The sequence below is a fragment of the Cariama cristata genome, unplaced genomic scaffold (genome assembly GCF_000690535.1).
Source record: "Cariama cristata isolate BGI_N322 unplaced genomic scaffold, ASM69053v1 scaffold30136, whole genome shotgun sequence".
In the NCBI taxonomy this organism is placed as follows: Eukaryota; Metazoa; Chordata; class Aves; order Cariamiformes; family Cariamidae; genus Cariama; species Cariama cristata.
The window spans coordinates 1-11,166 of record NW_009620850.1 but is presented as its reverse complement, the minus strand read 5'-3'; the positions used below and the strand labels follow the sequence as shown (position 1 = coordinate 11,166).

Genomic DNA, 11,166 nt, shown 5'->3' with positions numbered 1-11,166 from the left:
GCCCTGTGCGGGCCAGAGGAGGCTGAGGCCATCAGGGGCCACCTTGCCACCCTCCTGGCCCACCTAGGGGCTGCCGAGGCCACCAGTGCCGGCCCCGTGTCCTCCAGCGAGGTTGTCCCCGCGGGCTGGAACCTCTGCACCATCGTTGGAGTGCTGCTGGGCTACCCGGCGTCATATGCCTTCTCCATGGAGGAGGGTGCTGAGAACTGCCTGGCGCTGACGCCGCTGCGGGTGTTCACGGTCCAGGCTTCCTGCCCCAGGATAAGGGACGGTCTCAGGGTCCAGATCTACTCCTTCAGCATCCCAGAGAACCTCTGCGTGGAGCTGAAGGAGGTGCTGGATGCCTGGTGCAATGAGCTGAAGGAGGCCTTCAGTGCACAGAGCGACTTTGTGGGTCTCCGCATTTCGAGCGAGGTGGTGTCTCTTCCAGCGGTTGCCTTGTAAAACACAAGCAAACTCAGAATTTTTGGCCTTTCTCACTTGCATCAGGGACTGAGGCGAGAGATCCGGTTCCCTGTTTGTGAATCCCACTGAGGGTCTCTCAAGAGCCTCCTGAGCGCCAAAGTCTTGAATTGTGACGATCTCAGGCCCCCGACCTCGTAGGCCAGTTGCAAAACCAATACCCGTACTTCCCAGAAGACCAGTGTGTGGGCGTTCGCGCTCACAGCGGCTCTGCAGCCTCGATCCTGACTGCAGAGTGTGTCCTGTAAAGTCAGGGTGTATTTATTTGGTGCAAACAGCTGAGCAGTAATAAAAAAATTGACTACCACAGTATTTTGAATTAGTGAAGTTTATTGTAGGCTCCGTATCATGTTTACTACTTACGCGAGGTGGTGTCACGCACCCCCTCATAGCTGAGCCTGTGCTTGAACGAGGGGCAAGTGCTACTGTAAAACCTGCACAGTGCAGCTCCGAAAGGGGCTTAAAACCCCTGTCTCTGTTGAATGAATGTGGTGCTGGCAGTGAAGGGGAAGCGGGCATGGCTGTGGGGATGTTTGGCTATGAGACAGGCTAGAAGAGTGGTGGGCTGAACTGGGCCTGGGGGGTGGGAGGTGGGAAAATTGCTCGGGACAGTGAGTGCATGGGGGAAATACGAGGGGACTGTGCTGAAAAGCCTCCCTGAGCTGGGTTTCTTTGTCAGGTACTGGTAGAGACGGTCCATGGTCAAATACCTCCCATTTAGGGAGGCAATAAATAAAGGAGAATTTTGTAGTCCTCTCGGCTGCCAGGCATGAGAACCAGGGAGGCTGGATCCCGAGGACATGGATGCCCCATCTCTCCTGCCCTGCGCGAGCTCTGGCAGCGGTGGCTGGAGTGGCTTTGTCCCTCAGCGCCGCGGGGACTGGGCAGCGCAACCTTCAACTGGAGCAGAGTAACCAAAGCAGCCAAGGGAAGGGGTGATCTCCCAGTGTTCACTGGAGCTGCGGGAGATTGTCTAGAGTGAGACCAGCTCAGGAGATGAACCAAACACACCAGTACGAAACAGCAGAAGGTGCACTGCGGTGAGGGCGTGTTACTGTTGGTGAAGCAGAAGTCAGTTCTTGCAGTGAAGTTGGTCCCTGAGAAGGTCCTTCACGGTCTGTAACTTGCAAGGAAGGTGGCTATGGCCATCACGATCACTGCCACCAGGAGAGGGATCCAGTGACCACGCCGTCTCTGCAAGGAGAAGCAAGTGTTACTAGGAAATTGGGGGGGGAGAAGAAACTTCTCATTTCATCCCTAGCAAACATGTCATTCGTCTTTCCACACTGCACAAAAGAATGGGGGAATTTTTCCCAGACTGATCTGCAGCTCCGGTTCAAAGGCACAGGGAGTCGGGGCGAGGAACGGCTCCCACCTGTGCCTGCTTGCTCTGGAAGTGGTTGAGCTCATCCCGGCACTGGCGCAGCCTGGTCAGGCAGGAGCGGTATTCCTCGCTCAGGGCCTCCAGCTCCGAGCGCAGCTCCGTGCACTGCAAGCACAGCAAGGGGCCGTTAGCAGGAGAGATCCCCTCGCTTTCGTACGCACCGAGACTGGCAGGGCTCCCGCAGCGGCTGCAGCGCTTCAGCCACGCACGGGCACTGCGGTGACCGGGGATTTTCACTTCTGCTACCTGCATGTCCGTATGTACCTATGGGGAGTAGAGCAGATCTCAGGGTTACTGGGAATGTGGTGGAAGAGGCAATGTGACCATCCCGTGACCTGCTTGGCTTTGCTGCCATCTTTCACATCACATGGGAGAAGGAAGCAATAGTTATTTTTATGACCATAGAAGTGTGCAGGTCAGGAAGAAGAAGTGGCATGCAAACTCGTGGCAGGGTTTGCCTATCATTCTGAAATTCATTTTGCGTTTCACTGGCTGCGAGAGCAATTGCAGAGCCCTTTAAACCCCCTGAGACATGGAACATGTGGGACAGGTGCCTTGGTTGTGCTGCGCACCCCTAAAACCCAGGGAGCACCTTTTTTGCTGGATGGCCATGCAGCGTGAGGCCCTGCTGCCATCCCGGTGAGCGGTGCGTTAGCAGCAGCTGTGGAAGGAGGCTGCCCATGCCCAGGGGCTGCAAGAGCCGCGGAGGGGGCAGCTGGGCCACCCCAGCTGTTCCCTTTTGCTGTGATTGTGCTTCACAAAACCCTTCCCCAGGTGATGCTGGGTGATGCCTGAGGGTGTTGGTGTGCTCACCGGTACGGGTTAGTAGGACAAGTTCTTCTCCTGTGTGGCTCTAAGCTCTGCTACAGTAAGTTATAAACCCTTTTTTTAAAAAAATCCTTGCTATCTGAGTACTGCTGTAAGAACCGTGGGGCTGTTGGTTGGTGGAGGGCATGGTTTGATGGGAAAGAGGAAGATAGCTTTGGGGTTTTTTGCAGCCCAGTTGTAAAGGCATTGCTTTTGTTAGCAGTTACCCTTCCTGTTATTTGCAAGCCTTTTCTCTTCCTTCTCTCCCTCCTTTGTGCTGAGGGTTTCAGCTCTTAAAGTGTGGCTTTGGCTTTTCCCTGTGGGACACTTGAGACTCTGCTGTCTGTGAGAGCACACATGGGTTTGTATGGAGAGGGCTCTGCTGCTACAGCCCCGAGTGCCAGGCTGCTGGTGCCCTGCCCTTGCACGCAGCTGCTGCATTGGGGGTTTAGGTGAGGCTGGTATCAGGATAAAAGTTCATCAGAGATGCTCCTTACAGGAGATACCAAACTTAGGTTGCTTCCAGGAGCTTTGGTGCGTTGTGCTGTGCTGCTGCACTTCCACCAGCAGCTCGCTCCCCAGCAGGGAACTTGGTCCCAGCCGTGATTCAGTGACTTCCTCACCTCGTTCTCCTTGGCTGTAAGCTGGGATGTCCTTTTCTGCATCTCATCCTTCAGGCTTCCTTCTCCCTCCTCCTCCTCGGGGTGCTCTAGCAGAGCGTTTTGTTTTTCCTTGGCAGGAGTGAGAGGTGGGGTCTGCGTAGTGAAAACCTGGTCTAGAAAACAGTCAGGCTCCTGATGAGAAACAGGTCCAGGCCTTCAGTTTGCTTTAGATCTTGCTTAAAGATAGTATTTGCATGCTATGCACGCGGGAGCGGAGTTAGTTATCGCAGGCTGCCTCTGCTGTAGCTACAAGTTAATCATCTTTAGAGGAGTATTTCGAAGTAGTTGTCAGAAATGGAGGGGAGGGAAAGTTAAAATACCTTTTATTGCTTTTTCCCAAGTACAGTTGCAATTGCTATCATGAACTGGAATGTATTTTGTTTGGGGAAAAAATGGCATAGCCACTGAAGTAGAATTTGCAATGAAATCCATTTATTTTTTTAAAGTGTTTACCATCATAAATACGCTTACGTTTTAATGTTAACTAGCAGAATATATAACTCGCTTTGTGTAACTTTAAAGTAATCCTTTATTCTAAACCAGTGTAGACTTCTCCTAGAGTCAGGTCTAACGTTCCTGTGTCCAGTGAGAGGACTGCTAGGTGGGAGTTACAAAGTTTGCTGACCTTTCCTTTGCATCGTCGCCTCCTGGGTCTTCTCTTCGTTGGCCTGGTTCTGTATCAAGTCTGTGGAGGTGAAAAGCCACTGTTACGTCCACAGCGCTAACGCAGGTCTCTTACTTTGTATGTCTTTGTGTTACTTACTGTGCAAATGGCTGATTGTAGCCTCCAGCGTTACCTTCTGATTTTGTTCTTTTTGCAATTTATCTGAAATAATGGCAGAGGAAAATCAAGGTTGATGTAAATCTCTGTGTATCTTTATGCAAGGATGGCAACTTTCCCTTTCTCCACATGTGCAAAGCGGAGTGGATATTGCAGCCTACACTGAATGCTGTTCTCTGAAGGGATGTAATTTTTAGCTTTTGGTTTCGGCAGCTTTTTCTAGTGTGCCTTACACTCTATTAATTTATTGTTTGTTTTAAAGCTGTTTGTGTGAGACCTGTTATGAAAATAGACCTGCCACCCATTTACTCTTCCTTAATTGTGTTTTAAAATAGCTACGTGAAATGTGTGTGAGTTCCCTTGCCTCTATCTGAATTGGTACTTTAAGATGCTATTAGCACATATTTATACGCTGGTAATATCCACCACCACGCAGCAGCACCTCAGACAGTAACGGGTGCTGCCTCGCTGCCAAGGGGGCTTGCGTTGCTGTGTTTGGGTCTGACAAAGATGCAAAAGGCCCCATCAAAGCTGAGGAGTCATCTTTGATTTTGTTTTTTTTCCAAGTCTCCCATTCTGTCCTTTCTTCTACAAAAGTCACTTGATTTCTCTGAAGTCCTTTAATCTAGTTGGAAATTACTTTAGGAGCCCTTTGGAAACAAGAAGCTTTCTCAACAAGCTGAGGTGTGCAGCATGTTTGGAGAGCGTGAGCCTTTTGTGTGTGTGTACTTGGCTTTAAGGACCATGAGTATTTTCCTGGTATCCTCCGTTCAGTTGGAGGACAGACTTCCCCACCGTTCCCCTGCACGTGATACCTTCGATGGCGCTGATGTGCCGAGCCTTCAGGTCGTTGTCCTCCCGCAAGGCCCCGGCTCGCTGGCGGAGCGTAGCGTGCTCGCTCCGCAGGCTGTGCAGGGCGTCCTGGAGCTGCTCCTTCTGCGTGGCCACTTGCTGGGGGCGAGAAGAGCCCTGGCATCAGCCCAGCGCCGGCACTGCGCCGCGAGCACGCGGTGTCGCCCGCTTTCCGGCAACCAAAGGCAGCCCTGAGCTGAGGACCAGGTTGCACGTGCGGCCACTGTGCTTCATCAGAGGGGCTTTTTCTTTATATAGTGATCTCAACCTGGGGGCTTCCCTGCTTGCAGACTCCTGTGGGTGCTGTTCCCGCGGGGAACTAACGTACCTGCAGTTCGCTTTGCAAAACGTGGAAGCTGTTTTCGAGCTCAGTGTGTGCCGTGGTCATCTTGGTCAATTCGGCTTTGAGCGTGGTGTAGTGCTCTTTCCAGAAGGCAAGGTCCTCTCTCGTTGCAGCCAGGCTTCTCTAGGGAAGAGGGCAAGGACCCACGGGTGGGCTATGACCCACAGCCCCATGGGACCATGCCGGACTGCCCTGAATAACATCGGCAGGCACTCGCATCAGTGGGGCCAGGGCAGGGCTGGCCCCTCCTGCACCGGGGTCACAGTGGCCGGCATGGGGCTGATGCCATCTGATGGAGAGAGCGGACGCGGGCGGAGGGTTCCCTGTGGAACCGACTTCCCATGCTGCCGGGAGGATTTAGAAGCCTGGTAGTATCTGGGATAAGATTTACTTGTTTTTCTGAAAATGCCAGTTACCCTGTGGGTCAGGCTACCTCCTGGGGAAAATCCATTTTCATATAAAAGAGCAACCCCAGAAGAGGCATCTCTGGAGACCTCGTGCCCTGGATGTCTGTGTGTGCGGCTTGTTGGTCCCTGTGTGTGTGCAGGGCGGGGAATGGGACGAAGGGATGGTGGAGGAGAAGGGATTACACTTAAAACTGCCAAACAGCAGTATATTTCCCCAACTGTGTGCTGTTCTTAATAACCTGATGTGCAGCTCACGAAATGAGCACAGGTTGCACTAAGCTGCTTTGGACTTTGCTCAGTAGCTAAAAAATGGTATTCGTGCATCTTTGTTGCTAATGGCAAGCTAGTCATCGCCTTTCCCTGAAACGTGGGGGGCTCTTTGTCACAGCTGGACTAGAGGAAAGCAAAGCCAGGTGTAAAACACATTGCTTACCTGAGAGTTTTGCAGCTGCTGCTCTGTTTGGAGTTTATCCTCCAGCATCTTCTGGAGAGCCTCTTTTGCCTTCTGCTCGTAGGTCTGCTTCTGGTCCTCCATCTCTATCAGGATCTTCTTCACACACTCCTTTGAGTAACTCTTTAAAGGAAGAATTAAAGTGCTTGAAGGGTCTTATCTGATGTATTCCTAATCTTGCTAAGTCTGAATATTAGCAAATCCAGAGTACGTAAATGCTACTGCTAATTTGCTGTGAAGCATTGCTTCAGCAAAGAGGAAAAATTGTTTTCTGATCCACATCTAATCAGCTTGCTCTAGAAACTGAGACCCAACCTAATTACATGGTTCCATATTTTGTTTTCATGTCTTTCTTCACCCATGTTCGTTTCTTGGTGAATCAGACGTTACCTGGGTGCAAGCCTGCAGCTGATTTTCAAGTGCCCTTAGTTTACACTTCAGTTTATCTTCATTCAGCTGACCCTGGGGGGAAAAAACCAGTTGAACTGATGTGTGCGATCATGACGTGTACAATATGCCCCCAATGTCTTGTTAGCTTGTGTTTTGATTCACTTTCTCCCTTCATCTATAATATCGTGGGTAAATTTGGTCAAAGTCTCTTCAACGCTTAGAGTTCAAATCAGCCTTCGTGATCTCTGAGTAAGTGGGATATTGGGGAAGTAAAACTTCTATGCATTTAAAAACTCTCCTAAGGCAGTTCCACGGGTTACAGAGTGCAGGTACTTGCGGCGAGAGGAGAAGTGAAGAGCAGGGGGATTTCAGGCCAGTCTGGATGGCTCTGGCAGAAGCACAGCTGCTGCCCCTTCCCTGGCTGATGGTTCCTCCTTGCCTCAAGCTCCAGCTGCTGCTAAGGTCTGGTCTTGCTGGTTCCCTTAGGAAATAGGTTGGATCTGCATTGCAACATCTAGCAGTTGGGCAGGGGGATAGAGGGCAGCAGTGGTGATTCATTTTCCTTATCATAATCTCCTCTCAGTGTTAGTCAGGCTTCTTAAGTTTTGTGAAACCAGACTGCATGCAAATTCAGATAAAACTTCTAGCAAAGACTTCACGTAGGCTGTTTTTCCACTACCAATACCGAGAACGCCGGTATCCTCCCTGCTTGCTGCTGTTTGAAGTCAAGCCTCTGAAAAGCAACTCCTTGGTGTTACGGGAATAGCTGTTAGACCCAAGCAAAAACAGATTCTCTGGTGTCTTAGCACTGTTTAAATTTGCACAGAATTACGTTTAGAGTCCCAAAGACTAAATCTTCCCAGTTCAGTTCTTGGTACAAAGAACTAAAGGCTCTATCCTCTTAGAAAGTAGGTGGTTTTTTGAAAAGCATTTTTATGTGTGATATACTACGCTCAGTTTTCCTTTGCAGTTGATTTTAGTCTGCTGTCTGCAGAGGTGCACGTTGGAGGGTGGTGGTGTTACGGCCGTCGTGCACAGACGTGAGTGACTCTGCAAAGTACAAGGCAAGAGAGCGCTGGGCCCTTCCTACGCTTCAGAGCGGAAATGTGTTGGCAAACTCCTTTCGTGGAGATGCAGCTTATAAATTGGCAAAAGAACATAAAGATTTCCCTAAATGGAGTAAGCTGTCTCTTGGGGCTGTTACCAGAACAGCATCGCAGTGAGGGGTGAGTAAGTATCTGCACATACGTGGGAGGGCACAAGAAATTATGCTTCTGACCAGAAAAGTTACGTGAGCAAATCTTAGTCAAGCCCTTGTGTTGAAGACTATCTACATGAAAGGGGTTGCTTTAAAAAACAAACACCAAAACAACCCCTCGAAGCCAAGTCAACAAAACCCCTACCCCCAAGTAAACAAAACAGCAACTACCCTCCTCCCCAGCCACCGTTATCAGATCGTGGTGGTGGTTTTCCCTCTTCTGCAGCATCTCCGGTGATGCTGTTCCAACACCACCTGGGGATCCTTGCGCTGAGCCTTGCTAGAGAGCCCACAGACACCTCCTGGAAGGCAGGCGGAGGAACGGATTGGGGAAAACATGCTCAAAATACACCCACTCTTACAGATACTGTATTTGAATCCTCTGTAGCCCTCTTCTTCAGAGAGTCTGAGGTTACCTGAATGGGCAGCTCCAAAACCTCTCTCAAACCCTGCTGCATTTCTCTGCCACTGTCATTTAAGTGCCATCCATACAAGTAGTTTAAACTGGTTTTGGCTGACAACTGTAGTGTTTCAGTTGTCCTGTGTTTGGTGAATTCCCTGCTACTCCTTCCCTTGGTAATTTTAAGTAGCTGGTTTAAATAATAATAAATACTGTTTCTGGAAGGCTTCCAGTTTGACCAATCATGATGCTTGTGCTAGAAAAATAAGTCAATATAGTAGTAGTGCACTGGAAATGACAGAGTTTAAACTCTGCACAGCTGCAAGGTACTTCCAAAAGTCAGGCTCAACTTCAGAGCTCAGGAAGGGAAGAATAATAGATTAAAGTAGCAATTTTCCTCTTTAAGAAGAGAACAGCTTAAAAATAATTACTCTTAATAATAATAACTGAGACTGACTTAGCTTCTTTCATCTGGCAGCGTTTTTGAATCAACTAAGCGAGTTTTGCAACAGATGGAGGATTTAAGGTACAGACCTGTGGTAGGAAGGTCTCTCTAACCTAAAGGGTGGGAGGGGGAAGGAACCAAATGCTTTATCCCTTCAGTTTAACACCACCCCCATCCTCCTGCAGAGTATTTGCTTGCTCCATCAAACCAGAAGCACCCACGAACACAAGCAGCACCTCAAAAATGACTCTGTGGCTGTTTCAGGAGTTACTGCCATATCGTTCATGTGTATGCAATAGCATTTCTTTGAAACCCAAAATATCAGAAAGGATTAAAAAGCTGCTACGACAAGCATTTGGCATCTCACCTGGGCCAGGAAATGGGCAACCAACCATCAGTCTCCCTGGCACAGCGTTATGGTACAGGACCTGTCCGTAGCTCCCGGCGAAGCCCCTTGCCCCCAGCCTCCCTCCGCGCGGCTCCCAGGGGATGCCCTCCAAGCAGGCAGCATCTGCCTCGCCTGCCCCGTTGGCTCCAGCGCCAGCGGCGAGTTAATTTTTGGTCTGATGAAAGGCTGAACGCGAGAGGCAGCAGCAAAGTCTTTTCTGTAGCAGAGATAGCAAGAAGCAAAGTGCACCCACCTGTTTCTAATCTGAGGTTTCATGGCTACTTCCTGCAGACTGTGTCAGGGTGTTTTTTCCTGCTCATATTATTTGAAGCAGCAAGCGAAGGCGGAAGTTTCTAACCGCAGAACATCTAACACAAGTTTTTTATACCATCTCACCCAATCACTCGCGTTTCTGTCCCAACAGAACTTTCAAACCGCTTTTTTAATGGCACAATGAACTGTAAGTTAATATTTGATTTAATAACCCTGTATAAAACACTTTATATGTTGCATAAAATGCATCACCTTAATTTTACCTCCTGATAGCAAAAAAAAAAAAGGGCCCTGGTTCAGTGCTGCCCAGAGGGTTTTGTCTGGGCTGTGGGGAAGTAGTTTGATGCCGGGCCCTGACTGAGCAGCGCACCTGAGGCTAAGCGGGTTTGCCAGAGCATCGTGGTGTTGGGTGCTCTGACCGGTGTTTGGGGCCCAGAACACCTCCCCGAAAGGAACCGGGGCAGCGGTGTGTCGGGAGAACGGCCCCACGGATCCTGGGGAGGGGGCACAGCGGGTGGCTGGGAGCTCGGCAGGACGGCTGCGTGCGGGCTGGGGGTTTTAGCTGTCGTGTTCCCAGATGAAGAAACAGTCTGTCTTTCCCCCATCCAACGCAGTGTTTGCCAGCACTTGCGTGCACCAGTTTGGTGCATCTAAAATTTTTATTTTGGAAAAAAAATAATTTGTTCAAAATATTTGAAACTTCCTTTTGATTAGGAGAGAAAACTTGGTGGACAGTGGTTGTTTGGGTTTATTCCAATTTTTTTCCCCACTTATACACTTCTGTTTGCCTTTTATTGAAGAAAAAGTGGGAAAGGCAAGTATAAAAAACAAAAACCCAAACCATGCAGAAGAAAAGGGTTTTACACTTCCTGTTGATCTGAAAGCAAAGTACATCTTGTAACAATCTTTTGGGGAACAAAAAGGAAAAAACTTCAAGTAAAGTGACTCCCTAACTTCTGAGTTTGTGTTCAGCTCTCCCTAAAAAGAGAGGTGAGAGCAAGGAAAGAGGCAGGGCAAGCAGCTACTTGCGTGTGAAGGGTTCTGCACGGCGTCTTGCCTGCTGGGTGATGGCGTTGCCCTTAACCTGTGACATCTCCACGCCTGCGAAGCACGGGAGCCAGGCAGGGCGAGAGCTTAGCTCCGAGGGAGAAAGGGAGACCCGTGGGGTGCTCTTGCTCCTGCACACAAGCCCAGTCCTGCCAAGGCAAAACCTCCCCCCAGCCCCAGCAGGAATCGCCTCTCTGGTACCTGCCAGGATTTTTCTGACGCTTGCAGCAGCGTGGAGAAAAGCTCCTGCAAAATCACCATCTTCTGCTTGAGCAGCAGCTCGCGGTGCAGGGCCTCCTGCGGGGAAGGGGAGAGCCGGTCAGCGGGGACCCCCAGAACGGGTGGGGACAGCCTGGCTCCCCCTCCAGCTCCGGGTCAGGGCTTCTGCCCCTCGGGGGGGTCAGACAGGTCTTTGAGTTCAGCGGCTTATCTGTAGGCTTGCTTGGCCACATTAAAATTGGGTATGTAACACCCCTTCCTCTAATAACAACAATTAAAAAAGTATTGTTGTACTTGCCAAAGAGCTGCTTTCCCCATGGGTGCTTAACAGTATTTGGTACCTACCTTCAGGTAGTTGGACAGCTGCACCATTTCCTGAAAGGGAAAGGGCAAATATTTAAACCCGATGTTTCAGTTTATAAACATTTTATGAACTGGCTACAAAATCCAAATATTTTGAAAGAAAACTGAAGCTAACAGCCTATGCCTGGGTGGAGGAGGAGGAGAGCCTGCTGGGGTTCCTTTGTTTGGTTTTTCCAGGGGAGTTGGACATATTTTCTACAGCGACTTCCAGGACTGGAGCTATGGCATCTTCGC

General features: G+C 49.9%; 2 protein-coding genes across 2 annotated transcripts; one reads left to right on the top strand and one right to left on the bottom strand.

The window, feature by feature from the left end:
- Nucleotides 1–6: 6 nt before the first annotated feature.
- LOC104154904 (chromosome unknown open reading frame, human C1orf74) lies at nt 7–444 on the top strand (the record flags this gene model as incomplete). Its single annotated transcript, XM_009701748.1, has 1 exon — nt 7–444. A coding segment is annotated over one exon (438 nt), but the record flags the coding sequence as incomplete, so codon positions are not given.
- Nucleotides 445–1,572: 1,128 nt separating this feature from the next.
- TRAF3IP3 (TRAF3 interacting protein 3) lies at nt 1,573–10,611 on the bottom strand. The gene is made up of 10 exons (XM_009701747.1): nt 10,552–10,611; nt 6,540–6,611; nt 6,132–6,272; nt 5,277–5,414; nt 4,912–5,047; nt 4,079–4,141; nt 3,941–4,000; nt 3,277–3,428; nt 1,838–2,110; nt 1,573–1,656 (listed from the first exon to the last, which is right to left on the bottom strand). The coding sequence occupies exons 1-10, from the start codon at nt 10,609–10,611 to the stop codon at nt 1,573–1,575; spliced, it is 1,179 nt and encodes a 392-aa protein (XP_009700049.1).
- Between the last annotated feature and the right edge of the window lie 555 nt (nt 10,612–11,166).